This window comes from Plecotus auritus (genome assembly GCF_963455305.1).
Source record: "Plecotus auritus genome assembly, chromosome: 5".
Taxonomy (NCBI): Eukaryota; Metazoa; Chordata; class Mammalia; order Chiroptera; family Vespertilionidae; genus Plecotus; species Plecotus auritus.
Genome location: NC_137776.1, coordinates 156,135,994 through 156,163,874, shown reverse-complemented (window position 1 = coordinate 156,163,874; position 27,881 = coordinate 156,135,994). Strand labels below are relative to the sequence as shown.

The following is a 27,881-nucleotide window of genomic DNA, read 5'->3' as shown; positions in this document are numbered from 1 at the left end:
ACTCTGGCAAAAGACGCATCTACCTACCCTTCCCTCTCTCCCTCCTCCAGGCATCACCAACCATGATGAATATTCTCTGGTTCGAGAGCTGATGGAAGAGAAAAAGGAGGAGGTGACAGGCACCTTACGAAAGGACAAGACACTGCTACGAGATGAAAAGAAGATGGAGAAACTAAAGCAGAAATTGCACACAGATGATGAGTGTAAGCAGAAGTAGAAAACAGTGGGCCCTAGAAATGGTCAGGGTGGCAGGGGTCAGCCATTTATTTTTATTTGTTGAACACCTGCTTTTGCAAGCACTGTTTTAAACAATGGGGATGCATCAGTAATCAAAGTCCTATACTCACGGAACTTAGCCTATGAGTGAGAGAAGGTAGGAAATGAAGACATGAACAGACAAAAAGCCAGAGATAGCACAGGGGCCATGGGCTCGGCACTGAGCAGACTCTGTGTCCCAGTGAACTGGCTGGACCATGGCCGCACACTGAGGGAACAAGGAGTGGAGGAGAACGAGACGCTTCTGCTGCGGAGGAAGTTCTTCTACTCAGACCAGAATGTGGACTCCCGGGACCCTGTACAGCTGAACCTTCTCTACGTGCAGGTGTGGAGAGGACTTGCCTGGGGCAGTGGAGGGAGGGAGAGGGGACAGTGAGGGGCACACAACATTCACCTCCTTTCCCTCTGCTCGCCAGGCACGAGATGATATCCTGAATGGCTCCCACCCTGTCTCCTTTGACAAGGCCTGTGAGTTTGCTGGTTTCCAATGCCAGATCCAGTTTGGGCCCCACAATGAGCAGAAGCACAAGGCGGGCTTCCTTGAGTGAGTGACTCACATTCCACACCCCGTCAGCGCCCAGGACTCTCTGCCTTTGTGGCCCCAATAGTCTGTCTCCATCCCAGGCCTTCTTACACCACTTTCTCTCCTGAGGTGCCAGGGTTTGACCACATGGGTACCCTTTTAGCTTCTATCAACCACTTGTCTCCTTACTGGCCCCATGTGCAATATGAATATAGTTCAGATCTCTTCCCCTGCTATGTATGTCTGAAGTAGTCATATAGCTTTCTTGAGATTCTCTGGAGAACTTTACTGCAGTAGCCAGAGGGAAATATAGGGTACATTTTTACTCATAGGGAACATTAGCTTTAAAAAGTCTCAAGTCTTCATCCTCTGGTATTGCCCAGAATGTAGAGTTTGGTGTCGCTTCCTCAGCTTCCTACAGGCATGGTCATCCTAGTGAGCGCCTTCTGCTCCTGGCTTCCTGAAATCATGCTCTTGACCCTCTTTCCCTCAGGGACTGAGCCTCCAACTCAAGTTCCCTCAGTCCCTTTCCCTGTAGGGAGAGACACAGGCTGCATTCAAGAGCTAATGCTAAGTCACCTCGATTTCAGGAACAATTCGAACTCTGTTCCCTCAGAGTCTTCCTTCTTCTTAAAGCTAACACTGTCCTAGACATTTCCTCACACCCCTAGGCCCACAGTCATGGCCCTTATGTCCCTGATGCCATCCACTACATGCTGACCCTCCCTTTTCTGGTGTAGCCTGAAGGACTTCCTGCCCAAGGAGTATGTGAAGCAGAAGGGAGAACGTAAGATCTTTCAGGTGAATGGGGACGGGAAAATGTTTGGGATGATGTGGGAGCTTTGCTGCTTAATCCTACTGACTAAATGGATCCCTGCCCCTTCCCATCTGCTCCCACCTGCTTCTACCCACCACGCTGTGCTCCCACCTTTCCTTTGCCAAGAAAGCAGAAGACTTGGGCTTAAAGTCTCAGCTCCATCACTGTATTTGCCGTGGAATGTAATTCAATATTCCTGTTTTCTTTTGTTTACCTCTAACATGGGATAACAGTACCTACCCTGCATAGGGCTGATAGAATCGTATGAGATAGGATAGCTGAAATCACTGTGAAAAGTATGTCTTTGTACAAATGTAAGGTGTTATCCCCACTCTGAATATTCAGCCCAAAAGGCCATCTAGTTGACCTACTTCCTAACTATCCATTCACGCCTCCAGAATGTCTGCAAGTTCCTTACCTGTATCCCTTGAATTTTGCTCCTGCAGATCCTTTATCAGCCCCAACGCTTCACCCTCTCATTTCTCATACGCTGCACTCCCTCACCTTTCCTTTATCGCCCTAATATTCTCCCTTATAGTTAACATCCCAACCTAACTCCTTGTCTGTTATATTATCTTCCCCGTAGTTTGCTAAATCTTTTCTCATTTCATGCTCCAAGGCACACAAGAATTGTGGACAGATGAGTGAGATTGAGGCCAAGGTACGCTACGTAAAGCTAGCCCGTTCTCTCAAGACCTATGGTGTCTCCTTCTTCCTGGTTAAGGTGGGTTATGGACCTTCTCACTGCCCTCCTTGCTTCCACTCTTAAGTCTGATCCTGCCCTTAGTCTCGTTTCCCAGCATTCTCTACCTTGTGAAAGCTTGCCTGTTGTCAGTTCTCCACCACCACATCCCTCCTTACCCTTTGTTTTCCCTCCCTTTCCCTTTTCCCTAAAGTAGCCTTGTCCTGGGCTCATCCATACACACCCTAGTTTAGCGCTCCTGCCCACCTCAGCACCCCCTTGTGGTCTTGAACTGAACTAACCACTCACTTGTCATTCAACCTCTGACCTATAACACCAACAACAATCTCCGCCTCACAGGAAAAGATGAAAGGAAAAAACAAGCTGGTGCCCAGGCTTCTGGGCATCACTAAGGAGTGTGTGATGCGAGTGGATGAGAAGACCAAAGAGGTGATCCAGGAATGGAATCTCACCAACATCAAACGCTGGGCTGCCTCTCCCAAGAGCTTCACCCTGGTGAGCCTGGGGGGCTCAGAGGGAAGGGCTTTGGAATTTTCAGAAAATGGGCAGCTGCAGAGGTCTTTCCACCTCCCTTGGGGCAGGTGAACTGAATGTGACTCCAGATAAAAAGGAGAACTTTGGAACTATTGCAGAATATGGAGGTTAAAGTAAAGGAGAGACTCCTAGAGAGTTAGGTGACATTTAAATGAAATTCACTCTTTAAGATAAACAGAACAAAAATGTAAACATTAAACTGAGATCACAGGAAATGGGGAGAGGGGAGAAAAAGGTGATAGAAAACATGCCTTTCTTCTTTCAGCAGCAACTATGCACTGTAATATTCCCCTCTGGCTTTATATTTTGGTGTTATGAATTGAAACTGATACCAACTTGACAAAGTGCCCTAATGAGAGAAATTAGTAAATGCTAGTTTTCAATTTTCAAAACTGGTGCTAACCTTCAAGTGTGGTCATTTAATTGTAAATGTTAGTGTCCTTCTAATTTTATTACCCTGAGAGAAAAGAGATTTCCTAAATGGCATGTGTAGCATAAAGACCACTCCTCAGAAGTAAAACATTTCCTTCCAATGAGGAATATAGAGAAATAGGAGATTGATGAAAATGGAGAAATAGAATGAGGTAAGCTTGTCCTAGAGGGCTGTTGGCGTGGGAAGAAACCCCATCAGCTCGACCTTGGGGCTCCCATCTTGCCCCTTTCCATCCAGGATAGATTACCAGGCTTTCCCCCTGAGCCCCCCCACCCTTGTCACCCTAGGATTTCGGGGACTACCAAGATGGCTACTACTCAGTACAGACAACTGAGGGGGAGCAGATCGCACAGCTCATCGCCGGCTACATAGATATCATCCTTAAGAAGGTGAGCACTGCCCCACCAGCCTTCTCTTTATCTCCTTTACCTTCTCCCCAAGCTGCTCTGTTAGAAATGGGACCCAGCTTCTGGATAATGGCTGATTGGGGGAAAAAGAGTTTGCCTTTTCCTCACCTCCTCTTCTTTAACTCTTGTTCCTTTTTTCCTTTCTACAGAAAAAAAGCAAAGACCACTTTGGGATGGAGGGAGATGAGGAGTCTACTATGCTAGAGGACTCCGTGTCCCCCAAAAAGTACGAAGGGGGCTGGGCTGATCCCATCCTTCAGGGGCGGGGAAGGCAGGCCTTGACTCCACATAGTGTTGCGAGGTGTGGAATACTTAGAGCTGTCCTGTAACAAGTCGAAGGCTGTAAGGAGACCTCACACACCACCCAGACCGCAGGCCCTGCGAAGGCGGTAGAGCTGGTGGGAAGGGCCTGAGAGGAAGAAGGCCTACGTGCTCCTCAGTGTGTCCCCTCTCTAGGTCAACAGTCCTTCAGCAGCAGTATAACCGGGTGGGGAAAGTGGAGCATGGCTCTGTGGCCCTGCCTGCCATCATGCGCTCTGGAGCCTCTGGTCCTGAGAACTTCCAGGTGGGCAGCATGCCACCTGCCCAGCAGCAGATTACCAGTGGCCAGATGCACCGAGGACACATGCCTCCTTTGGTGAGAGCGCCCCCCCTGCCACCACAGTGCTAGCCCGCCCCCATCCGCAGCGGGGCCTAGCCCCAAGTTAGGCAGTCTCTTCCCCTGTCCCTATTTGTATTCCTCTCCCTGGCCTCAAGTTCTCACATACCTTCTCTTTGCTCTAAGTTCCCTCGTACTCCTCTCCTTGTAGACCTCGGCCCAGCAGGCACTCACGGGAACCATCAACTCCAGCATGCAGGCTGTGCAGGCCGCTCAGGCCACTCTGGATGACTTTGACACTCTGCCCCCTCTGGGTCAGGATGCTGTGAGTATAGGATGGAGGAGAGGTCAGTGGTACTGAAGCTGGGACTCCAGGGAACAGGGTTGGGATTAATCAAAACAGAGCAGATCTTGAGGTGTGTTTCTCTTTCTCTCAGGCCTCTAAGGCCTGGCGGAAGAACAAGATGGATGAATCAAAGCACGAGATCCACTCCCAGGTAGATGCCATCACAGCCGGTACTGCCTCCGTGGTGAACCTGACAGCAGGTAGGCTGCACGCCGAGCTCATTGTGTGGTGGGTTAGGAAGAAGGCCAGCGTGTGCAAGCACGAGTACGACAGGCTCGGGTATGACTGCACCTTGACTCATGGAAGGGACAGTGTGTGACGTCTCTCTCAGGACACGTGTGTGACTGAGTGCCTATGACTGTGCTCCTTCCCAGTCATCGTCTAGTCTGCCCTGCCGCTCACACATGCTCCCCTTCCTCCTCTCAGGGGACCCTGCTGAGACAGACTATACTGCAGTGGGCTGCGCAGTCACCACCATCTCCTCCAACCTGACGGAGATGTCCCGTGGCGTGAAGCTGCTGGCTGCCCTGCTGGAGGATGAAGGCAGCAGTGGCCGTCCCCTGCTGCAGGCAGCCAAGGGCCTCGCAGGCGCAGTGTCAGAACTGCTGCGCAGCGCCCAGCCAGCCAGCGCTGAGGTCAGGGGCCATGGGATGGAGCTGAGGAGGACAGAGGGTTCGAGCCCAAGGAAGAGGGGACAGTTCTAGTCACAGGATGGAAGTGTGGGAGCCCTGATCATGTAGGACCCATGGGCATGTGGGCAGGGATTGGGCAGCTTCTGACTGGTGTTCACTCTCCACAGCCCCGTCAGAACCTGCTGCAAGCAGCTGGGAACGTGGGCCAGGCCAGTGGGGAGCTGTTGCAGCAAATTGGGGAAAGTGATACTGACCCCCACTTCCAGGTTGGTGACGTACCCAACCCCCAGAACCCCAGCTCCTAGGAGGTGACCTCTGATCCTGAGTCCAGTTCCTAGTCCTGCTGCTCTGAATTGACCCCTCAGAGCCAACCTGAACCTGTTTGCAGGAATGATACCGGGAACCTCCAATCCTTTTTTAGGGGATGAGAATTCAGAACCTCTGAATCCAAACTTAACCTACTAACTGGTTCGCCCTTGGTCCTAATTGATGATATATTTTAGCCACCTGTCCTCTTTTCCCTATCTTTCCCATACATAACCCCGGTCCTAACTTGAGGGCATCTTAATCCCCTCCAATCCTTTAGGCCAGTGGTCGGCAAACTGCGGCTCGCGAGCCGCGGTTTGCCGCTCTGTTGACTAATGAGTTTGTCGACCACTGGACTAGATTAAATGTTACCGTGTAGTTGGAAGCTGTGAGGATTTGGCAATTGTGGCATATTGTGTGCAAAGAGATAAAGGGTAGTATATGACAGTGGTCGGCAAACTCATTAGTCAACAGAGCGGCAAACTGCAGCTTATGAGCCACATGTGGCTCGCGAGCCGCGGTTTGCCGACCACTGCCTTAGGCCTTACCATCCTGAGGACACTATTCCTCTAGCCCCTTCCCCACCCTATGCCAGTTTCCTCAGTTGACTTGTCATCCTGGATTTCCCATGCAGATATGTGCACCCAGAGGGTCTGGGGTTCGATCTCCCCACGATCCCCCCACGGTAACGGCCTCTGGCCTGGGCCTTCCCAGCTTTGTCCTCTGAGCCGCATACACTCGCTTCTGCACCTCTCCCCCAGCCTCCTGGGGAGCAGGACATGATGGGAGATAGGGAGGCAGGGCTTGGGAAATGGGATCAGGGAGGGTAGTGCAGGGACTTGTTCCCAACTCCAGGGTGACTTCTCCCAACCAAGATTGAGAAGAAATGAAGAAAAGAAGCTGGGGATGAGAGGGACCCTCAAAAGTACCTCCTCTGTCTGTCCCACTGTAACAGTGCTGCCCTTCCCTCCCATCGCTGACCGAGTGTATCCGCCTCGCACATTTCTCCCTGTGGTGTAGGCTCTGTTTCTCTCGGTGTGGGTTCTGTCCTACTGGGTGCTCAAGGCAGGGGCTTGGGGTAGGTTCTGGTTGCTTCTGCATACTGTCCTGTGATTGGAGTCAGTGGGGATAATGAACCAGCTTACGCCTCTGAGAAGGGTCCAGGGATCCAAGCCTGATCTCAGGCCATGCTGACTGCTTTTCTCTCACAGGAGGTGCTGATGCAACTAGCCAAGGCCGTGGCAAGTGCTGCAGCTGCCCTGGTCCTCAAGGCCAAGAGTGTGGCCCAGCGGACAGAGGACTCAGGTCTTCAGACCCAGGTTATTGCTGCGGCAACTCAGTGTGCCCTGTCCACCTCCCAGCTGGTGGCCTGTACCAAGGTGAGTCCCAAAGGTTGCTCTATCTAGTCCATGCCGAAGGCTGGTGCTGCCACCCACAAAAGAGCCTCTTATTTTATCTCTTTGGTTCCCGTGGTCTCATTACCCAACCCAGTGACAAACACCCCACCTCATGACTCCTTTCCCTTGCCTTCATTTCTGACATTCAGTTTGCCCACAGGTGGTGGCACCTACAATCAGCTCTCCTGTCTGCCAAGAGCAGCTGGTGGAGGCCGGACGACTAGTAGCCAAAGCTGTGGAGGGCTGTGTGTCCGCTTCCCAGGCAGCAACAGAGGATGGGCAGCTATTGAGGGGTGTTGGAGCAGCAGCCACAGCCGTCACCCAGGCCCTGAATGAACTGCTGCAGCATGTGAGGGCCCATGCCACTGGGGCTGGGCCTGCTGGCCGTTATGACCAGGCCACTGACACCATCCTTACTGTCACCGAGAACATCTTCAGCTCCATGGGTGATGCTGGTAAGGACACTACTCCTGGGAAGACAAAGAACCCCAGTGAGGTTCACCAAGCCCGTTGGACATTCCCTTGCAGACCTGCCACCTCCCCCTAAGGACTCAGCACAGGAGACTGGGTTCCTGTGCTGCAGGAATAGAACCCCTGCTCTGCCTTCCGTGGAGCATTGAAGAATATAGCAAAGTGTATATAAAAACAAATGGAAAGTGGCTTTAGGCACTTTACTCCACCCCATCACTCCTTAAAGCCTTTACAAAACGTGTCTCATCCTATTTGCTGAAAATACCCATTGAAGACTGTTCTCCCTCCCATCAAAGCCCACTGGGAAATTTGTTTCTCTCCAAGATCCTAAATCCAGAAAATAATAACGCCAAGGAAATCTCTCAAGAATTTCTCCCCAGCTTCATCTCTGCCTTGTCTGCACCATTGTCCTGCACAGGACAGGGTCCTCACCTGATTGTGCCCTGTCCCCTCAGGTGAGATGGTACGACAGGCCCGCATCCTGGCCCAAGCTACCTCCGACCTGGTCAATGCCATCAAGGCTGATGCCGAAGGGGAGAGTGATCTGGAGAACTCACGCAAACTATTAAGTGCTGCCAAGATCCTGGCTGATGCCACAGCCAAGATGGTGGAGGCTGCCAAGGTACAGAGACTTCTGTGCAGACTCCCAGACTGGGCCCTGAAGGGAAGTAGACCAGTCTAGACGGTCACCCTCATCTGATGGGGAGACCCAGGTGAAGCAGAAAATATGAGAGAACAAATACAGGAGCTCGTAGGAAGTAAATATGTCCCTAGGCTGCTGGTGGACGGTGGCCCAAGCTTCCAGCCAGTATGATTCCCAGAGTCCTTGCTGCCTGATTGGCAACTCTACCCTTTTTCTTCGTTTGAGTCCAAGGTCTGCTCTTTCTACTTTTCCCTACTTTGCTGCCACCATCTGCCTGGATCCCTCTGCTTCCTGGTCTCTCCTGTGAAAGCACATAGGCCTCAGTCCCAGGGCCTCCGCTGCTAGCACTGCAAAGACCAAGCAGTAGGACACAGGAACACAGGATGCAGAGGACCATCAGGAAGAAGCCAAACGACTCCCCAGTCCCCTGGGCTCTGGGGCGTTTCAGTTTGCAGGAGTAACAGGTCCCCTGCTTTGGTATTCCTGAGGTCCCTGCTCCAAACTGCATTCTTGTCCCAGAGAGTCCTGCTCACCCCCATTTGCCAGTGGGATTTTGTAGAGAGTGTGGGGAGGGATATGATCCCTTCCCCAAAGAGGAAACGAAACAGTTTCACCTAAAGAAGGGATTTCAGCATCCCCAAGGGAGTCCAGGGCCCACCTCAGATTTCCCATCCCTTTGCCTGAGAGGGCTCCTCTCAGTGGTGATCACTTTCAGTGGGGACATTAGATACGACTTCAGGAGAAAAAGTCTGAGTCTGGAGAGGTCAGAGCAGAGCTTATTGAGGGTGCCGACTGTCTCTCTCCACCTCTCAGGGAGCAGCTGCCAACCCTGACAGTGAGGAGCAGCAGCAGCGGCTACGGGAGGCAGCTGAGGGCCTACGCATGGCAACTAATGCGGCTGCGCAGAATGCCATCAAGAAAAAGTTGGTGCAGCGCCTGGAGGTGAGGCTGGGAAATAAACCAGGAACAAGAGTATGCATGCAGTGGGAGGACTGAAACTGGGAGGGACATGTGAAGAGAGTCACTTAATATTTCCTTGGCAGATGGCATGGGCAGGGTAGGCCAGGGACTGGGTATGGGAATGCCCGGGGCTTGTCCTGACTACTCCATCCTCACAGCACGCAGCCAAACAGGCTGCAGCCTCGGCTACGCAGACCATCGCTGCAGCCCAACATGCAGCCTCCACCCCCAAAGTCTCTGCTGGCCCCCAGCCTCTGCTGGTGCAGAGCTGCAAGGTGAGACTCCAGGAAGCATGGGGTGGGAGGAAGTGTGGGAGAAGAGGGACTTTCCCCCAGCCTGGGGATGGGGGTTGACTGTCATGACATTTTCACCTACAGGCTGTGGCAGAGCAGATTCCACTGCTGGTGCAAGGCGTCCGAGGGAGCCAAGCCCAGCCTGACAGTCCCAGTGCCCAGCTAGCTCTCATTGCTGCCAGCCAGAGCTTCCTTCAGGCAAGGCACCCTCTCCCCACCTCTCAGACCAGACCCTTCCCACCCTCCTATGTCCCCTGTAGCCCCCACAATTTAAATCTCTGCCCATAGCCTCTGCCCCAGTACTCAGCCCAAATGCTCACCGCATCCTGACTGTCATCAGTCCTTGTACCAAGCCCAGAGGAAGGATGGTGCCCTTAATCTGCCGACCTATTCCCCTACAGCCAGGCGGGAAGATGGTGGCAGCTGCGAAGGCCTCAGTGCCCACAATTCAGGACCAGGCTTCAGCCATGCAGCTGAGTCAGTGCGCCAAAAACCTTGGCACGGCACTGGCTGAGCTCCGCACCGCTGCCCAGAAGGTATGGGAGCTGGCTGTCTTTTTGGAAGATGAGGGTGGAGTCCTGGCATAATGGGGAATCTGCAGAATAACCTAAAACAGGAATAATCGTGTAACCTGAATCATCAGTGGGACCTAGCGGTACCTCCTACATCCCAAACCCCCATGTCATTGTAGGCTCAGGAAGCATGTGGACCTTTGGAGATGGATTCTGCACTGAGTTTGGTACAAAATCTAGAGAGAGACCTACAGGAGGTGAAGGCAGCCGCTCGAGACGGCAAGCTTAAACCCTTACCTGGAGAGACGGTGAGTATTCTTAAGATCTTACTCTTACTCAAACCCTGAAGTGTTTCTTCCCACCTATGCCCCAGAGCTTCCCAGAATTTCATTTAATTTCTGGCTGTCCCCAAGTAGCTTCTCAAGTTCCCTCTTCCCTTGTATCTGATCCCCCACCTCTGAGACTCCCCTTTTATCCCTAGATGGAGAAATGTGCCCAGGACCTGGGCAACAGCACCAAAGCAGTGAGCTCTGCCATCGCCCAGCTGCTGGGGGAGGTTGCCCAGGGCAATGAGAATTATGCAGGTTTGTGGGCAGGGCCAGAATGGGCATATGGTGAGGGGTACGTGGGAGTAGGAGCTGGCTGACAGACGGGGCCTGGCAGAGGAGACGACTGGGACCAGGGCCTGCGGATGAAGGAGTTTTTCCCCCCTTCCTTCCTCTCCTGTCTTTCCAGGTATTGCAGCACGGGATGTGGCAGGTGGACTGCGGTCCCTGGCCCAAGCCGCTAGGGGTGTAGCTGCCCTGACATCGGATCCTGCAGTGCAGGCCATTGTGCTTGACACGGCCAGTGATGTCCTGGACAAAGCCAGCAGCCTCATTGAGGAGGCAAAAAAGGCAACTGGCCATCCAGGAGACCCTGAGAACCAGCAGCGGCTTGCCCAGGTCAGGTATTGGGAAGGGGCTCCTTCCTCCCTCATCCCCAGATCCCATGAGAAGGCCCACTCCACTGGGCAAAGCCTCATCTGCACTGACAAAGGGACAGCTTCTCAGGTCTGCTCTTGAGATATGGACCCCGCCCTTCTCTCCATCCTAGCACAAGTGTCTCAGTTAGGCTGAGGCAGGGGCCAGCTAAACACCAAGTTTGGGGAATTTGATCGCTGTTACTTGATACCCTAACTTCAGCCTACTCAGCTACAACACCCCCTTTCCCCTTTCACTTTCAGAGGCAGTAGAGCAGTTATGTTTTGTGTCCCATGGGTAGAGGAGGGGATCTCCCAAATGGTTTCCATTTTGACACCTCATCTCTTCCTACCTCAGGTGGCTAAAGCAGTGACCCAGGCACTGAACCGCTGTGTCAGCTGCCTACCTGGCCAGCGAGATGTGGATAACGCCCTGAGAGCAGTGGGAGATGCCAGCAAGCGACTCCTCAGTGACTCGGTAGGAGGACTGGGGGCTTCTCCTTCCATCTCTAGACCTATCCTTGAGCCTGACTTCCCAGACTTACTCCCTTTCATTGCTCCCAGGCTTTGGGCCCACCTCCCAGCATTCCTTTACCAAGGTCTCCCTCACATTCTTGCATCTGATGTCTCCCTGACCCTGCAGCTTCCTCCCAGCACCGGGACATTTCAAGAAGCTCAGAGCCGGTTGAATGAAGCTGCTGCTGGGCTGAATCAGGCAGCCACAGAACTGGTGCAGGCCTCTCGGGGGACCCCTCAGGACCTGGCTCGAGCCTCAGGTCGATTTGGACAGGACTTCAGCACCTTCCTGGAAGCTGGCGTGGAGATGGCAGGGCAGGCTCCGGTATGAAGACGGTTAGATAAGACACCTGTGTGACCACGGAGTCCTTCCCTGCTCCTGGCTCCCTCCCCTCCCCTCCCCAGTCTCTAGCAGTACTTGAGTGTGGACAGAAGATACCTTTTAGAGACAGGTAAGAAAGGACTGGACAATCTGTTGACTTCTCACCTTCAACAGAGCCAGGAGGACCGGACCCAGGTTGTGTCCAATTTGAAGGGCATCTCCATGTCTTCAAGCAAACTTCTTCTGGCTGCCAAGGCCCTGTCCACAGACCCGGCTGCCCCCAACCTCAAGAGTCAGCTGGCTGCAGCTGCCCGGTAAGTAGGAGCTGGGAAGCCCAGACCTAGAACATTGGAGGGACTGGGAAAGGGGCATTTCACGAGATGTCCCTGGCTTAGAAGTGGTTCCATACAAAAGAGAAATAGCTAGAGACTCCCCATGTATATAGGACCCAGGAATGATGACCTGTGCACCCATTCACTGAACTCTCTGCTCCTCGCAGGGCAGTGACTGACAGCATCAACCAGCTCATCACCATGTGCACCCAGCAGGCACCAGGCCAGAAAGAGTGTGACAATGCCCTGCGAGAACTGGAGGTGGGCACTTGGCAGGGTTGAGGTTGAGGAAGGTGTTCCGGGTTTGGGGTGAGAGAGGTGTCTTACTTGGCTCTCCACCTACACAGACGGTCCGGGAACTCCTGGAGAACCCAGTCCAGCCCATCAGTGACATGTCCTACTTTGGCTGCCTGGACAGTGTAATGGAGAACTCAAAGGTAAGTGCAGCTGGGAACCCAGGAGGACGGGGCAGGAACTGGAACTAACCAGGGGCTGCTCTGCCCCCCTGATGACAGAACCTGACTGCCCTGATACCTTCTGTTCCTCAGGTACTGGGTGAGGCCATGACTGGCATCTCCCAAAATGCCAAGAATGGGAACCTGCCAGAGTTCGGAGAGGCCATTGCCACAGCTTCCAAGGCCCTCTGTGGGTTCACCGAGGCAGCTGCACAGGTTATTCTCCATGGTTCCTGGAATCCCCTGCTTTCCCTACCCCACCTCCTCACAGCCTGACACACATTCTGTTTACCAAGCCGACTCTATGGAAACGGGTTCTTTTTCCCTCTTGGAGTTCAGAGATTTGTCAGTAATCATAGAACACCAACAGTTCTGATCAGTGTCACCCCGAACCCTGGTGCTTTGGGTTATGATTACACTGTCCAACACTGGGCCTTTTCCAGCCCTCGCTTTCTTGGTATATACTAATTAGCATATGTCCATCATTTTTCACATAATCATTACTTCATTAAAGTACCAATGACTAAATTTCCAGTTATCTGAGTTACCATTTAACTTTGCCTTTTTCTACATTATAAAATATAAAACAACCTGTGGTAGCTGAGAATATTTTGCTTTAGTATATGAATTCTTAATATTAGCTTGAGAGTTCATCATCTTGACTTAAAAGCCTGCCGTCAGCTCCCTCAATCTCCCCTGGCTCCTGTTCCCTTTTGTGTTGGGTGGCCTGCTTTAAATGGCTTGACTTATTCTGGAAGAGCATGAAGAGGAAAAAGCAAAGCTATCATGTGTTAAAGTACAAACCAAGCCTTAAGATAGTTTTCCAAGCATACAAAAATTTTGGCAACCATTACACCCTTTCCTCTCTCCAAATCTCTGAAGCTTGGAGGAGTTGTAAATGTTAATTAGCCTAATGACCTCCATAGTTTTAGAACTATGTCTTTAAAAGAGGCTTTGCATGCAGGGGGTGGGGTGGGGAGCTTTCTATAGTGTCACTATAGTTTACACATACCTTTAATTTGTTAATAACTTATTAGTGATGGTTTAACTTGTTAATAACCACTTCATTAATATTGTTTAATAACTTAAGTTGTGAATACCTAATTTGTATAGTTTATTAATATTTCTACTCACATAGAACCCCAGTCACTAAACTTATTCCTACTCCCCTTTGTCCCCACTGTCACTATTTGATTCCTACCTGAGGAGTATTCTTTATTCCTCACCCCAAATTTCTCTCTCCCCAGGCTGCTTATCTGGTTGGTGTCTCTGACCCCAACAGCCAAGCTGGACAGCAAGGGCTGGTGGAGCCCACACAGTTTGCCCGTGCAAACCAGGCAATTCAGATGGCCTGTCAGAGTTTGGGGGAGCCTGGCTGTACCCAAGCCCAGGTAACTCAAGGGAACAGGTACCATGGGAAAGTCTGGGAAAGGATACTGAGCCAGGATGGACTGGCCCCGTGGGGAAAGGGGAGATGCAGGGCATGTGGCGAAGGAGAGGACGGAGAGCCATCTCTCAGCTTCCACACACAGATTCTCTTTGAGTAACTATCTTTTCCTGCCACATTTCTCATCATTCTTTCAGTTACTGCTGAGTTCACAATTACTCTGTAAATGCTTGAACTTACTCTCTCCTACGGACCCTATTAGAATTTCTCCATTAGTCTTCCTGTCTTTTATTTCCCCCTCCCTCACATCGTGTTCATCTTTGGGTATCTCTGTCTTCCACATCTTTCCTAATTAGACTTCCAAAGGTATTACTCTCATCCCCCAACCCAAAGTGGCTCCTCCCTGAGTGTGTACCCTTCTCTCCTGCCCTCATCATGGCTCTTCCACGTGTCTGTCTCCTCAGGTGCTCTCTGCAGCTACCATTGTGGCCAAACACACCTCGGCACTGTGTAACAGCTGCCGCCAGGCTTCTGCTCGTACCGCCAATCCTACTGCCAAGCGCCAGTTTGTCCAATCAGCCAAGGAGGTGGCCAACAGCACAGCCAATCTTGTCAAGACCATCAAGGTTCAGTTTGAATTCTCAGCCTTTCCCTGACCTGTCCAGTCTTCTCTCCCCAGAGTCCCCCCGCCATCTTTCCCCCAGGCCTTTACCAGATCCCTTCTTCCTGTCCCCACACCTTTAAGCCCAGGAGGGAGACCTGGGCTTCACCTCCTTTGCCTATAATCTGTCCTGAGAGCCTCTCTGTCACCCACTTGCAGGCACTAGACGGGGCCTTCACGGACGAGAACCGTGCCCAGTGCCAAGCAGCAACAGCCCCTCTGCTGGAGGCTGTGGACAATCTGAGTGCCTTTGCATCCAACCCTGAGTTTGCCAGCATTCCTGCCCAGATCAGCCCTGAGGTGAGGCAACGTGAAGGGAGGACTGATGGGCCAGCTGCCACCTCATCTCCTTGGGAGTCATGAGACTCACCCCCCTCCTCCTCTCTTCCCAGGGCCGGGCTGCCATGGAACCCATTGTGATCTCTGCCAAGACAATGTTGGAGAGTGCTGGTGGACTAATCCAGACAGCTCGAGCCCTGGCAGTCAATCCCCGGGACCCTCCACGCTGGTCAGTGCTGGCTGGCCACTCCCGAACTGTCTCGGACTCCATCAAGAAGCTTATTACAAGCATGAGGTATTGAGGGGATGGAGAACCGGTGTGATGGGGGGACATGCACTGTGGCAGAATGGAGGGGTGGTGCTGAGGTGCAATTAGATGGGACAGTGTCAGGGACACCTGCTGTCTGAGTCAGAGGATACGGGGATAGATAGACTAGCTTTGTTTTAGGGGATACTCTTGGTGGTAGAGCCTGTGATGTGTCTGCAGGGACAAGGCTCCAGGGCAGCTGGAGTGTGAGGCGGCCATCGCAGCTCTGAACAGCTGTCTGCGGGACCTCGACCAGGCTTCCCTTGCTGCGGTCAGCCAGCAGCTTGCTCCCCGCGAGGGGATCTCTCAGGAGGTAAGGGAAGCGGGTATGTGAAAGGTTGTGTCTGAGAAGAGAGAGGACAGACTTGAAGACAGGGATTCAGGAATGGGCTTCACAGAGACATCAAGAGGCTGCAACATGCCAAGGGGAGTTAGTTTGGTACGGAAGGAAGCGTGGGGTCTGTGCAAGCAGAGGGTCCTAGTCCAGGTCCCAGGCTAAAGTCCACTTCCTCTCCAGGCCTTGCACACTCAGATGCTCACTGCAGTGCAGGAAATCTCCCATCTTATTGAGCCACTGGCCAGTGCTGCCCGGGCTGAAGCCTCCCAGCTGGGACACAAGGTATCTGGGGAGACTCGTGGGAGTTCCGAGGGTAAGGTGAAAGAGGGTACCTGGCCCAGCTGACCACCATCCCAACCCCTGGCCTCAGGTGTCTCAGATGGCGCAGTACTTTGAGCCACTCACCCTGGCTGCAGTGGGTGCTGCCTCCAAGACCCTGAGCCACCCACAGCAGATGGCACTCCTGGACCAGACTAAAACCTTGGCAGAGTCTGCCTTGCAGTTGCTGTACACAGCCAAGGAGGCTGGCGGCAACCCCAAGGTATTGAGGGCTGGGAGGGAGGGGCTGCTAGTTAGTGGTTAAAGAAGCAGGAACAGGACCGCCCTCCATTCACTCCCTCTAACCCACAGCAAGCAGCTCACACCCAGGAAGCCCTGGAGGAGGCTGTGCAGATGATGACAGAGGCTGTAGAGGACCTGACAACAACCCTCAATGAGGCAGCCAGTGCTGCTGGGGTCGTTGGTGGCATGGTGGACTCCATCAGCCAGGCCATCAACCAGGTTAGCATCTTGGGGTGCCTGTGGGCACTGAGGCTACCCTGGGCCAAGGTTCCTGAGCACAGTGGCAGAGACCCTGACAATCTTTCCCCTTCCCTCATTCTCGCCCTCAGCTAGATGAAGGACCAATGGGTGAACCAGAAGGTTCCTTCGTGGATTACCAGACAACTATGGTGCGGACAGCCAAAGCCATTGCTGTCACCGTTCAAGAGATGGTGAGTTTGCAAGTGTATAACAGGACTGCCCTCGGGGAGCTGAATTTGGACATAACTTCACCCTTTCCATTATTACCAGGTAACTAAGTCCAACACCAACCCTGAGGAGCTGGGCCCTCTTGCTAACCAGCTGACCAGTGACTACGGACGTCTGGCCTTACAGGCCAAGCCTGCAGCAGTTGCTGCTGAAAACGAAGAGGTAAACATGGAAGCAGCTGTGACCTCCCCCCTGCTCCTCACAGAGAACCCCAGTGGCATGTCCATTGTCCCCGTCATGTCAGCCTTTGTGGCTGTTGCACACACAACTCCCTCTAGTCTTTCATAGAAGGAGGAACACACCCTCAGGGCCATTCCTCTAAAGAGCCATCAGAGCTTTGTGTGGAGACAGGTTCAGAGCCTTCAGGTACAGGGATGAGGGAGACAGCCTGGGATGTAGGATTTCCCAGTCTGCTGTTGTTGCCTCTGCCAACCCTCTTCTGGGCCTATGGCTGCTGCTCTGTTCTGCTGCAAGTCTGTATGCCCTTCTCAGTTCTTCCTTGTTGCAGAGCCATGAAGCCCTTCCTTCCCTAAGCTCCTGGCTTTCCAAGAAAGCTAGTAATTGGATCTCAGCAAGACACACCTAATCCCCACCCCAAAACCCGCCACAACCACATACAGGCCAAGTTGTAATCCATGACCCTGTGATTTCAAATGCCCCCGCATAAAGTGCTTCTCCACTCTCCTCTTCACTGCTTAACACCATCCTCACCAGCCGGTACCCACATGCTATTAGTATCCATGTGTAGGAGGTGACCTCCTGTCGAAAGGATATGAAACAGGAAAAGTCTGTGCTGCAATGCATGTTTTCTTAGGTACTTGGTGACTCTTCCAAGCACCGTGGAAATGTCTGTGCCTCTGGTAAAACCCATCTCCCTCTTTCATCTGCTCACAGATAGGTGCCCACATCAAGCACCGGGTACAGGAGCTGGGGCATGGCTGTTCTGCTCTGGTCACCAAGGCAGGCGCCCTGCAGTGCAGCCCCAGTGACGCCTACACCAAAAAGGAACTCATCGAGTGTGCCCGGAGAGTCTCAGAAAAGGTGACAGTGCTCATCCATGCAGATTGGGGACTGGCCTCCAACCCTGCAGCCTTTCCCAGACCTCTCCTCTGTGCCTTCTCCCAGGCACCCAGTGACCTACCATAGTCATCATGTGACGCCCCTCCCCTAGGTCTCCCACGTGTTGGCTGCACTCCAAGCCGGGAATCGTGGCACCCAGGCCTGCATCACAGCGGCCAGTGCTGTGTCCGGCATCATTGCCGACCTGGACACCACCATCATGTTTGCTACAGCCGGCACACTCAATCGCGAGGGTGCTGAAACTTTTGCTGACCACCGGTGAGGAGGGAATGGGGTCTCAGGGAGGTAAGAAGGGGTGAGGCCTGAAGAGGCTCAAGGGCAGGGGACCTGAGGAGAGCTGACTGGGCTGGGCCTCCCTCAGGGAGGGCATTCTGAAGACCGCAAAGGTGCTGGTGGAGGACACCAAGGTCCTGGTGCAGAATGCCGCTGGGAGCCAGGAGAAGTTGGCACAGGCCGCCCAGTCCTCTGTGTCCACCATCACCCGCCTCGCTGATGTGGTCAAGCTGGGTGCAGCCAGCCTGGGATCCGAGGACCCTGAGACCCAGGTATCCACCTAACACCCCTAATTCTGGTCAGATCCACTTCCCGTTCCCCCTTTTCCTCCCACAGACCAGCCTCTGTTCTCCCCACAGGTGGTGCTGATCAACGCAGTGAAAGATGTGGCCAAGGCCCTGGGAGACCTCATCAGTGCAACAAAGGCTGCAGCTGGCAAAGTTGGGGATGACCCTGCTGTGTGGCAACTCAAGAACTCTGCCAAGGTTGGAGAGAATGAGCACAACCTCAGGAGAGGGAATGGATCAAAGTGCTTCCTCCTGTTCCTTAAAATGATCCCCTCCCCACTCCTGTGACACCCCTAGGTGATGGTGACCAATGTGACATCATTGCTCAAGACTGTGAAAGCTGTGGAAGATGAGGCTACCAAAGGCACACGGGCCCTGGAGGCAACCACAGAACACATACGGCAGGAACTGGCGGTGAGCACACATCGGGGCTGCAGGGCCTCAAGTCAGAGAGGGATTGTGCTAGACTGAAGCTGTACCTCACATGTATTCACAGAAATGTAAATAGTCATACACATTCCCCTCGCTCATCGCCAAACTTCTCAAGTGGGCTAAACTCAGGGCTTCCCCTCCTCACCTTTGTACTCCTCAGCATTTTACAACTGTCTTCTTTCACCCCCGTCCTCCCGCTTTCTCCCATCACAGTAGCCTATTTGCTGCATTTGAGTGTGGTAATAATCCTCTTTAAAATTCTTTCTTCCTTTGGCTTTTGGGACGCTAGTTTTTCTCTTGCCTCTAACATCTCTTCTATAGTTGTCATTGCATCACCTTCAACCTAGTGAATGAAGAGGCCGTCCCCACATTGTACAGATAGCCTTCTTCCTCTATTCTCCTTGGCAAATTCAACCACTTTCATTATTGTTCTCTAAGAAGGAGACTTCCAATTCTGAGGTTATTTTCAACGGCCTGTTTGACATTGGCACCTGTTTGACAGTGCCTTCCAGCCAGCTCTTCTTCCTGACTTGCTACTTCCTTCCTGTTGATGGTGGTAACAGCCTCCCAGGCATAAAGATTCCCTCTTTCATCTTTGACTTCACTGCCTTTTCACCATATCAGGCCATTGCCAAGTCCTTCCAACTACCCTTCTCCATTCTTTCTTCTCCAGTCCCAGACAGCACTCATTCAGCTTTCTACTCGCCCTCCCTCACTGGGACTGCTACATCAGTTTTCACGGGTCTCCCTGCCTTTAGTCTCTGGCAGTTTCACCTCTCCTACTCCTCTTTCTCACTTCTGAATTCATCCTTCTGATATTCTGTTTTTATCTCTAATTGGAGATGTCTAAATTGAAACTTTTCCCTTTCTGCCTCCCAGACCTGATTATTCCCTTGTCCTTCCCATCTCAGGAAATGTCACCTGTTAGTAACTCAGTTCCTAAAGCCAGAAACGCAACTTTAATGTTTTTTCTCTTGTTCCCCACATCTAAGCCCATTAGCAAGTCTTGTTAATGCTCCCTCCAGATCTCGTTGTCTCTTTTCCTCATCTCTACCACCACCACCTCATCCAAACCATCATCAACCCTTAGTTATATTTATGCCATAGCCTCAGTCTCATCACCCTGCTTCTTTACTCACCCCGCCACACACACAAATTCATTTTCTCTACACAGCAGTCAGGATTACCTTTTTAAAATATAAATTTTATCATGTCACTTTACTACTGAAAGCCTTTAGTGACTTCCCTGGCTTCTGTGGTAGATTCACACTCCTTACTCACCATGGCCACCCCTGGCTCCTGCTGACTTCCCCAAGCCCACCCTGTCCCTGCCTTGTGTTCCGCACCCCACTTCCACTCTAGGCCCTTGCACTTGCTTCTCTCCAGCTTTTTGAACATTTGGCTCCTTTCATTCCTTCAGGCTTCAGCTTCAGTGTCTGCTCTTTAGAGAGGCCTTCCCTGATCACCTATCTGCAGTAGGACCTCTTTTTTTTTTTTTAATCATATTTCTAAAAAATATGTTTTTATTGATTTCAGAGAAGGGAGAGGGAGAGAGAAATAGAAGCATCAGTGATGAGAGAGAAGCATCAAGCGGCTGCCTCCTGCACACCCCACACTGGGGATCAAGCCGGCAACCCGGACATGAGCCCTGACCAGGAATCGAACTGTGACCTCCCGGTTCATAGGTCAATGCTCAACCACTGAGCCACACTGGCCAGACAGGACCTCATTTTTATTTCTCATCACAGCATCCGCCTCCTTTCCTTCACAACCCAAATCACAGTCTTTAGCATTTCTGCTTATTTACTTACTTTTTCGTCTGTATCCAGAACTAGAATATAAGCTGCACAATAATAAGGATCTTGTCTATCTTTTTCCCCATTGCATTTCTAGCACCTCACACAGAATCTGCCACCTAGCTGATCTTTAATAATTGTTGGAGGGACACATACATCAAAATATTTCATATTACTTTTACATATTATGTAAAATTCTAAGTTCCTTGGTCTGATATTCAAGGCCCCAACAACCTTTTCTCCACCATCTATATAGTCTAGACCAGCAGTTGCCAACCGGTGGTGGTCCACGGACCACTGGTGGTCCATGAGGTCCGAAAGGTTGGCGACCACTGGTCTAGAACAAGCCTTATTACTGTCCCACTTGATATCCTGCGTGTTTACATGCTACCATTTACCTAAAATACTCTTTTGTCAGAGAAAAGGGGGCCTTTGAGACAGGTTCAAGGGGTTTGCCTGGGACAAACTGCCACTGCCCATTTCTGCTCTGGTTGCAAGCCTCATGGGGTTCCTTAAAGTTTAGTAGATGCATGCCTTGGGGGGAAGGAGAGGAAGAGGGGGAGGGGGAGGTGCGGGCATGCTCCCAGGAGGGAGAGCGTGCACCTATGGTACCTGTATCTCTTAAGACCCCAGTTCCTTCTTGCCCTACCTCAGCCACTCACCCTTTCAAGGCTTCTCTGTAGTTTGAGCAAAAATTTTATTGATTTTTTACAGAGAGGAAGGGAGAGGGATAGAGAGTTAGAAACATCGATGAGAGAGAAACATTGATCAGCTGCCCCCTGCACACCTCCCACTGGGGATGTGCCCGCAACCAAGGTACATGCCCTTGACTGGAATCGAACCCGGGACCCCCCAGTCCGCAGGCCGACGCTCTATGCACTGAGCCAAACGGGTTAGGGCTCAGCAATGCTTGTTGAGTGAACACAGGGATGAATGAACCAGATTACCTAAGTGGTACATTGTCTTACAGTCTCACTGTAAAATTTTTCTTCTTGTTCTGCTCCAACAGGTTTTCTGTTCCCCAGAGCCACCTGCCAAGACCTCTACCCCAGAAGATTTCATCCGAATGACCAAGGGTATCACCATGGCAACAGCCAAAGCTGTTGCTGCTGGCAACTCCTGTCGCCAGGAGGATGTCATTGCCACAGCCAATCTGAGTCGTCGTGCTATTGCAGATATGCTTCGGGCTTGCAAGGTAGTAACCCTGGCAGTGAGGCAGCTTTAGGGCAGAGCATGGTAGGGGAGAAACTACAGGGGCTTGGGGGACCTGAAGCTCTTTGGGATCCTAAAGTTACTATATTAATCTGAGTATAGGAAGCTGCTTACCACCCAGAAGTGGCCCCTGATGTGCGGCTTCGAGCCCTGCACTATGGCCGGGAATGTGCCAATGGCTACCTGGAACTGCTGGACCATGTGCTCCTGGTAAGGAGGAAGTTTCCTGCTCCTCACACCAGCTTCCCTGAATGCACAGTCCTCTCGCCATATGTCTCAGACCCAGCTCTCTAATAAATCTCCTCCCATCCCATGATCCTATTTCCCAAACCTGTTCTTATTTCCAAGCCTCCATTCCACTGGGGCCCCATCATTCTTAGCATCTTTGGTTCTCCCACTCACCTCTTCCTCTTTTTTTTCCCTTATCTCCTTTGTTCCCATCTGATTTCCTCCTTCTCTACCTTCGTCAACTCTTCTTTCTCCTCATTTCATCATTCTCCTTGCTAGCCGGTGAGTGACATGCAGCCACTGTCTTTACCACATGTGCAGAGCGCACCTGGATAGGCAGTGTGATGTTTGAGGGTTGTGGTGTGGAGTGGTTTAGGGATGGTGTCGGGAGGCCACGGTCTGCCCCATTTTTAGGTCGGAATAGAAGCTAAAATCTGATGCTCTCTGCTCCCTGTCCCTTTCTTCCCCAGACCCTGCAGAAGCAAAGCCCAGAATTGAAGCAGCAATTGACAGGACACTCAAAGCGTGTAGCTGGTTCAGTCACTGAGCTCATTCAGGCTGCTGAGGCCATGAAAGGTGAGGGGTGACCAGGGGCAGGGAAGAAAGGGAGACCTTTGTCATGGGAGATCCTTGCTTCCTGGTTGGACTGCTCTGCGCTAGCCTCTGCCACTAGTCCCCACAGGTACCAGGGGCCTGGTGATACTAACCGTGTTGCCCTGTGCCACTGACCTCCCTGCTCTGGCTTAGCCCCTTCCTTCCCCCCTTCATCTCTCCAGGAACAGAGTGGGTGGACCCAGAGGACCCCACGGTCATTGCTGAGAATGAGCTTCTGGGAGCTGCAGCCGCCATTGAGGCTGCAGCAAAAAAGCTGGAGCAGCTGAAGCCCCGGGCCAAACCCAAGGTCAGTCCCGCTCCCTCCCTCTGCCCTACCCTCCTAATGGCATAATGTCCCCACCTCCGGCCCCCTCTGACTTTGCATCTCTCTCTGAAACCTTTGTCTCCATTGCAGGAGGCGGATGAGTCCTTGAACTTTGAGGAACAGATACTGGAAGCTGCCAAGTCCATTGCAGCAGCCACCAGTGCCCTGGTAAAGGCCGCATCAGCTGCCCAGAGGGAACTGGTAGCCCAAGGGAAGGTAAGTACTTGGATACCTGGAAGTATGGGGATAGCGGCAGCTTTGTAACGAGGCTTTTACATGATGGAGAGCACAGGTCTCAGCAGGCTCTCCTCCTTCCTCCACAGGTGGGCGCCATTCCCGCCAACGCACTGGATGATGGCCAGTGGTCCCAGGGCCTCATTTCTGCTGTGAGTGTACAACACCCACTAGGTCTCTCTGAGCTGGAGAGACTTGACAAGGCTAGCGAGGGGGTAGACCAGGGCAAGAGGCACATTTTAATCCTATCCTCACTTTAGGCTCGGATGGTGGCTGCAGCCACCAACAATCTGTGTGAGGCAGCCAATGCAGCTGTACAAGGCCACGCCAGCCAGGAGAAGCTCATCTCATCAGCCAAGCAGGTAGCCGCCTCCACAGCCCAGCTCCTTGTGGCCTGCAAGGTCAAGGCTGACCAGGACTCTGAGGCAATGAAACGGCTTCAGGTGAGGAACCTTAACCCATCCCATTGTACCTTGGGCCGTGCTGCTTTAAATTGCACCCTGAAGACATGCTTTTCTGTGGAGGGACTCTCAGTTGGGAACACAACCTGAATTCTCAACCTCATGCTGCCCAGGTTGCCGGCAATGCAGTGAAGCGAGCCTCGGACAACCTGGTGAAGGCAGCACAGAAGGCAGCAGCCTTTGAAGACCAGGAGAACGAGACAGTGGTGGTAAAGGAGAAGATGGTCGGGGGCATTGCCCAGGTGAGCTCTGCCCCGGGCACTCTGAGGGACACTGTCAACAGGGCAGTAACGTTGCCTGTGCTGGTCCCAGCTACCCTATACCCTACTGCACATACTCGCTGAGCTGAGTTCCTGATCTCCATCCCTCAGATCATTGCTGCCCAGGAAGAGATGCTCAGGAAGGAACGGGAGCTGGAAGAGGCACGGAAGAAGCTGGCCCAGATCCGACAGCAACAGTACAAGTTCCTGCCTTCAGAGCTTCGAGATGAGCACTAACGCAGCCGCTTCTATTTAACGCAGACCCAGCCCAGAGACTGTGCCTGCCACTACCAAAGCCTTCTGGGCTGTCGGGCCCAACCTGCCCAACCCCAGCACTCCCCAAAGTGCCTGCCAAACCCCGGGCCTGGCCCTGCCTGGTCCTGCTGCACATCCCCTGTCCCCTCCCAACTCCCAAGTGCCTTCATGCCCTAAGGCCCCCTAAGTGCCTGCCCCTCCCCAGAGTATTAACGCTCTAAGAGTATTATTAACGCTGCTGTACCTCAATCTGAACCTGCCAAGGCCCCAGCCCATTCCACCCTGCCAGCAGCTTCTGGCAAGTCCCCATAGCCTCAGCTCTACTCATCTTTTTTTGATACTATCCTCCTTCTTGCACCCCCAGCTACCTATGGGGGCTGTGGGGTCAGAAGCCTCAAACAGGTCATGCTCCAATAAAGGTCATTCTGCCTGCGACTCTGCCTGGTTTCATGAGGAGATGGGAGTTTCCCCCGAAAAGGGGGGAGAGAATGGGATTGAGTTCTGCCACCAGCTTGATCTGACTCAGGAATGGAGTGGGACAGACTATGGCGATCTGCCCTGTGAGGCCCCTTCCTCCTCCTTGCACCCAGATCCCTAAAGTCATCCTAGTTGGGAAGCTGTCCCTGAGAAGTCATACTCCTGTTGTCCCCTATTTCACTGGCCAGCGCCTATGCCTTCCCAAGTGTCTGTCTTCTGTGGCAGAGACAGCAGCTGCCACTGTGCTTTGTGGCTACCAGGGACACTCTGTCCTTCATAACTGCTCAGAATATGTGAATAAATCCAGCCGTGGCCAAATTAGAATTTTCAAAAGCTAAAAATAATAAGCCTATAAAATACAAGTATCTGAGCCTAAGAGAATCATGGTCACATATTTGGTTGAGGCATTTAACAAGCAAAAAAGTCCAAGTGGGGCTGCCTTAGGTAGGTTCTGTTGACTGGGTTGGGGCTCTTCTAGCCCCTCTGAGGTCTTGTCCTACTGCCTAGAACACTAGAAGAAAAGGATCTGAACAAGCTTGACCCAGGTGTGAGGCTGTCTAGTTAGGAGCAGAGCTCCCCTAGTGGCCAGGCCAGTGCTGGCAGCCCTGTTCCAGCTGCCTGCTGATCTGGAGGTTCAGTGGAGGAGGTGGTCCAGGAGGAGGGAGGTGAGTGATGGGTGCTACCACTTCCTTCTGCATTCGCCCCCTCTGCCCACACTGCCTGGACTATCTGGCAGATCCTGTAGGAGTGCCACTGTTTTCATGCATGATTCTTTAACCAACCCTGTTGCCCAATATGTCCCCTTCTCCTTCCAAATAGAACACAAATACCACCCATCTGCTGCTACTCTGGGCACCTGTCACCTTCCTGAGGCCCTGGCATCTACTCCCACCCCATTAGAGTCAGTATAAAGAAGACAGAATCACTTTGTCCTCCCCAGGGCAGCCCATTAAGGAAGGTGCCAACTTCCTACCCTTTGCTCCTGTCACCTGTGATTAATTCATTCAATATTTACTAAGCCATGCCCGTGCTAAGCACTGGAAAACAGAGATGTATTATCACCTCCCTGACGCAGGGGACTGGCAACTCCAGTACACACTGCTGTGGCCCTCTAAGCCCAGATTCAATGTCCTAGCATAGTGAGTTGAGGATCTTCGAACTCAAATCCCTTCTCCAACCTCCCCAGCAAGTGGTAGTCCAGACTGGGAACTCCAGCTATGAGCCCAGGACAGCTGTTCACTCCTGCTACCACTTCCCTGTCATGTTTCCACGTCCCCAATCACACACTCTCACTAGTGATGCCTTGGGGAGTGAATTGAGTATCCATTAAACCAGCAGTTCTTAAAATGTGGTCCTCAGGCATAGGGGCTCCCAAGACCCTTTCAGGGATCCATAAGGTCAAGATTATTTTCATAGCAATACTAAGACATTATTTTCCTTTTTCAGTATCAACATTCGTACTGATGTTGTAAAAACTTTAGTGGGTAAACTGCCTTAGCACAAATCAAGACAGTGTACTAATAGTCATTGTATTCTCACCACCATGCACTAGCAACTTAACAAATAAATGCTAGTTTCACTTAAGACCGTCCTTAATGAAGCAGTGAGACCTTATTAATTTTATTAAATCTTATCCCTGGAGTAACAAGTCTTCAATATTCTCTGTGATGAACTGGGAAGTGGGCATAGAGCTTCTGCTAGACCAGTGGTCGGCAAACTCATTAGTCAACAGAGTGGCAAACCGTGGCGAGCCGCAGTTTGCCGACCACTGTGCTAGACATAAGAGTATGACGGTGTCTTGAGGAAAGCACTTAGTTTGTTGAGCTGTGAGCTGAACCAGCTGCTTTTTGTCATGGAACTCCCCATTGACTTGAAAGAATGACTGACCATGATTATCAGACTTGGGTAGCAGGCTGACCTTTTCTCAAAAAGGAACAAAGTGAGTCTGCCAATTCAGAGAAAAACCTGACAGTATTTAGTGCCAATGATAGAATTGGAGCTTTCAAGTAAAAATGAGAATTTTGAAAACCTGTATCTGCTACCATGAGCTTCACAACATCCCAAAACTTGAAACACACTTTCCTGTTGAAACCACTCCTGATATTCAGAAATATGATTTTTAAAAAATAATAATATATACTCAAATGTGTCAACATTTAGAACATTTGCATAGCTCAGTGAATCAGTATTTTCCACATGACCGATGCATGATGTTACAAAATTATCCATGGGTAAAACCACCCAAGTGCAATACAGACCAATGGACTTTAATGTAAAACTAGAGGCCCGGTGCACAAAATTCGTGTGGGAGGGGGGGGGTGTCCCAGCCTGCACCCTCTCCAATCTGGGACCCCTCGAGGGATGTCCGACTGCCCGTTTAGGCCCAATCCTAATCCAGGACTGCTGCCTCCCAACTGCTCGCCTGCCTGCCTTCCTGATTGCCCCTAACTATTTCTGCCTGCCAGCCTGATCACCCCCTAACCACTCCCGACAGCCTGATTGATGCCTAACTGCTCCCCTGCCAGCCTGTTTGCCCCTAACTGCCCTCCCCTGCAGGCCTGGTCCCCCCCCAACTGCCCTTCCCTGCAGGCCTGGTCGCCCCCAACTTCCCTCCTCTGCTGGCCTGGTCACCCCTAACTGCCCTCCCCTGCAGGCTTGATCACCCCCAACTGCCCTCCCTTGCAGGCCTGGTCCCTCCCAACTGCCCTCCTCTACTGGCCTGATCGCACACAACTGCCCTCCCTTGCAGGCCTGGTCATATCCAACTGCCCTCCCCTGCTGACCATCTTCTGGTGGCCATCTTGTGTCCACATGGGGGCAGGATCTTTGACCACATAGGGCAGGGGTGGGCAAACTTTTTGACTCGAGGACCACAATGGGTTCTTAAACTGGACCGGAGGGCCGGAACAAAAGCATGGATGGAGTGTTTGTGTGAATTCAAAGTAAAGGAGCGGAGGGGAGAGCAAGAGAATCCTCCGCTCTTTCGGCTCCGCGGGCTGGATAGAACAGCCGAACGGGCCGGATCCGGCCCGCGGGCCGTAGTTTGCCCACGGCTGACATAGGGGCAGCCATCTTGTGTGTTGGAGTGACAGTCAATTTGCATATTACTCTTTTATTAGATAGAGGCCTGGTGCACAGGTGGGGGCCAGCTGGTTTTCCCTGAAGGGTGTCCCAGATCAGGGTGGGGGTTCCCTTGGGGCGTGGGGCAGCCTGGGCGAGGGGCCTGTGGCGGTTTGCAGGCTGGCCACACACCCCGGCGACCCAAGTGGAGGCCCTGGTATCTGGGATTTATTTATCTTTTATAATTGAAACTTTGTAGCCTGGAGCGGAGCCAAGCTTCCTGCTCACTCCATGGCTGCAGCCATTTTTGTTGGGATTTATTTATCTTCTATAATTGAAACTTTGTACCCTTGAGTGGAGGCCTGGGCCCGCCAGGGTGTGTAGAAAGCTTGGCTTCCTCCATTGCCAGGGAAACCCAAGCCTCCTGCTCACTCTGTGGCTGCAGCCATATTGATTTGGTTAATTTGCAT

General features: G+C 52.2%; 1 protein-coding gene across 2 annotated transcripts in view; it reads left to right on the top strand.

The window, feature by feature from the left end:
- The window catches only part of TLN1 (talin 1), a 31,320-nt gene extending 7,011 nt beyond the window's left edge, over positions 1–24,309 (top strand). For both annotated transcript variants that reach the window (XM_080669712.1, XM_080669713.1), the window contains 53 exons: positions 51–203; positions 459–601; positions 693–820; positions 1,540–1,600; positions 2,236–2,340; positions 2,659–2,814; positions 3,574–3,675; positions 3,843–3,919; positions 4,150–4,330; positions 4,503–4,616; positions 4,729–4,837; positions 5,064–5,272; positions 5,437–5,535; positions 6,787–6,954; positions 7,133–7,427; positions 7,899–8,065; positions 8,900–9,028; positions 9,205–9,321; positions 9,424–9,537; positions 9,741–9,875; positions 10,031–10,159; positions 10,333–10,435; positions 10,587–10,795; positions 11,171–11,290; positions 11,456–11,653; positions 11,825–11,964; positions 12,150–12,243; positions 12,330–12,419; positions 12,531–12,653; positions 13,685–13,828; positions 14,289–14,450; positions 14,645–14,785; positions 14,878–15,059; positions 15,252–15,384; positions 15,589–15,690; positions 15,779–15,949; positions 16,039–16,188; positions 16,299–16,400; positions 16,480–16,599; positions 17,332–17,478; positions 17,609–17,775; positions 17,879–18,062; positions 18,150–18,275; positions 18,375–18,491; positions 21,315–21,500; positions 21,620–21,727; positions 22,216–22,321; positions 22,522–22,646; positions 22,755–22,880; positions 22,988–23,050; positions 23,159–23,341; positions 23,473–23,601; positions 23,731–24,309. In XM_080669712.1, the coding sequence (XP_080525838.1) occupies positions 51–203; positions 459–601; positions 693–820; positions 1,540–1,600; positions 2,236–2,340; positions 2,659–2,814; positions 3,574–3,675; positions 3,843–3,919; positions 4,150–4,330; positions 4,503–4,616; positions 4,729–4,837; positions 5,064–5,272; positions 5,437–5,535; positions 6,787–6,954; positions 7,133–7,427; positions 7,899–8,065; positions 8,900–9,028; positions 9,205–9,321; positions 9,424–9,537; positions 9,741–9,875; positions 10,031–10,159; positions 10,333–10,435; positions 10,587–10,795; positions 11,171–11,290; positions 11,456–11,653; positions 11,825–11,964; positions 12,150–12,243; positions 12,330–12,419; positions 12,531–12,653; positions 13,685–13,828; positions 14,289–14,450; positions 14,645–14,785; positions 14,878–15,059; positions 15,252–15,384; positions 15,589–15,690; positions 15,779–15,949; positions 16,039–16,188; positions 16,299–16,400; positions 16,480–16,599; positions 17,332–17,478; positions 17,609–17,775; positions 17,879–18,062; positions 18,150–18,275; positions 18,375–18,491; positions 21,315–21,500; positions 21,620–21,727; positions 22,216–22,321; positions 22,522–22,646; positions 22,755–22,880; positions 22,988–23,050; positions 23,159–23,341; positions 23,473–23,601; positions 23,731–23,856 (7,268 nt within the window). In that variant the 3' untranslated portion in view covers positions 23,857–24,309. The remainder of the gene's footprint in view (positions 1–50; positions 204–458; positions 602–692; positions 821–1,539; positions 1,601–2,235; positions 2,341–2,658; positions 2,815–3,573; positions 3,676–3,842; positions 3,920–4,149; positions 4,331–4,502; positions 4,617–4,728; positions 4,838–5,063; positions 5,273–5,436; positions 5,536–6,786; positions 6,955–7,132; positions 7,428–7,898; positions 8,066–8,899; positions 9,029–9,204; positions 9,322–9,423; positions 9,538–9,740; positions 9,876–10,030; positions 10,160–10,332; positions 10,436–10,586; positions 10,796–11,170; positions 11,291–11,455; positions 11,654–11,824; positions 11,965–12,149; positions 12,244–12,329; positions 12,420–12,530; positions 12,654–13,684; positions 13,829–14,288; positions 14,451–14,644; positions 14,786–14,877; positions 15,060–15,251; positions 15,385–15,588; positions 15,691–15,778; positions 15,950–16,038; positions 16,189–16,298; positions 16,401–16,479; positions 16,600–17,331; positions 17,479–17,608; positions 17,776–17,878; positions 18,063–18,149; positions 18,276–18,374; positions 18,492–21,314; positions 21,501–21,619; positions 21,728–22,215; positions 22,322–22,521; positions 22,647–22,754; positions 22,881–22,987; positions 23,051–23,158; positions 23,342–23,472; positions 23,602–23,730) is intronic.
- The last annotated feature ends 3,572 nt before the right edge of the window (positions 24,310–27,881 follow it).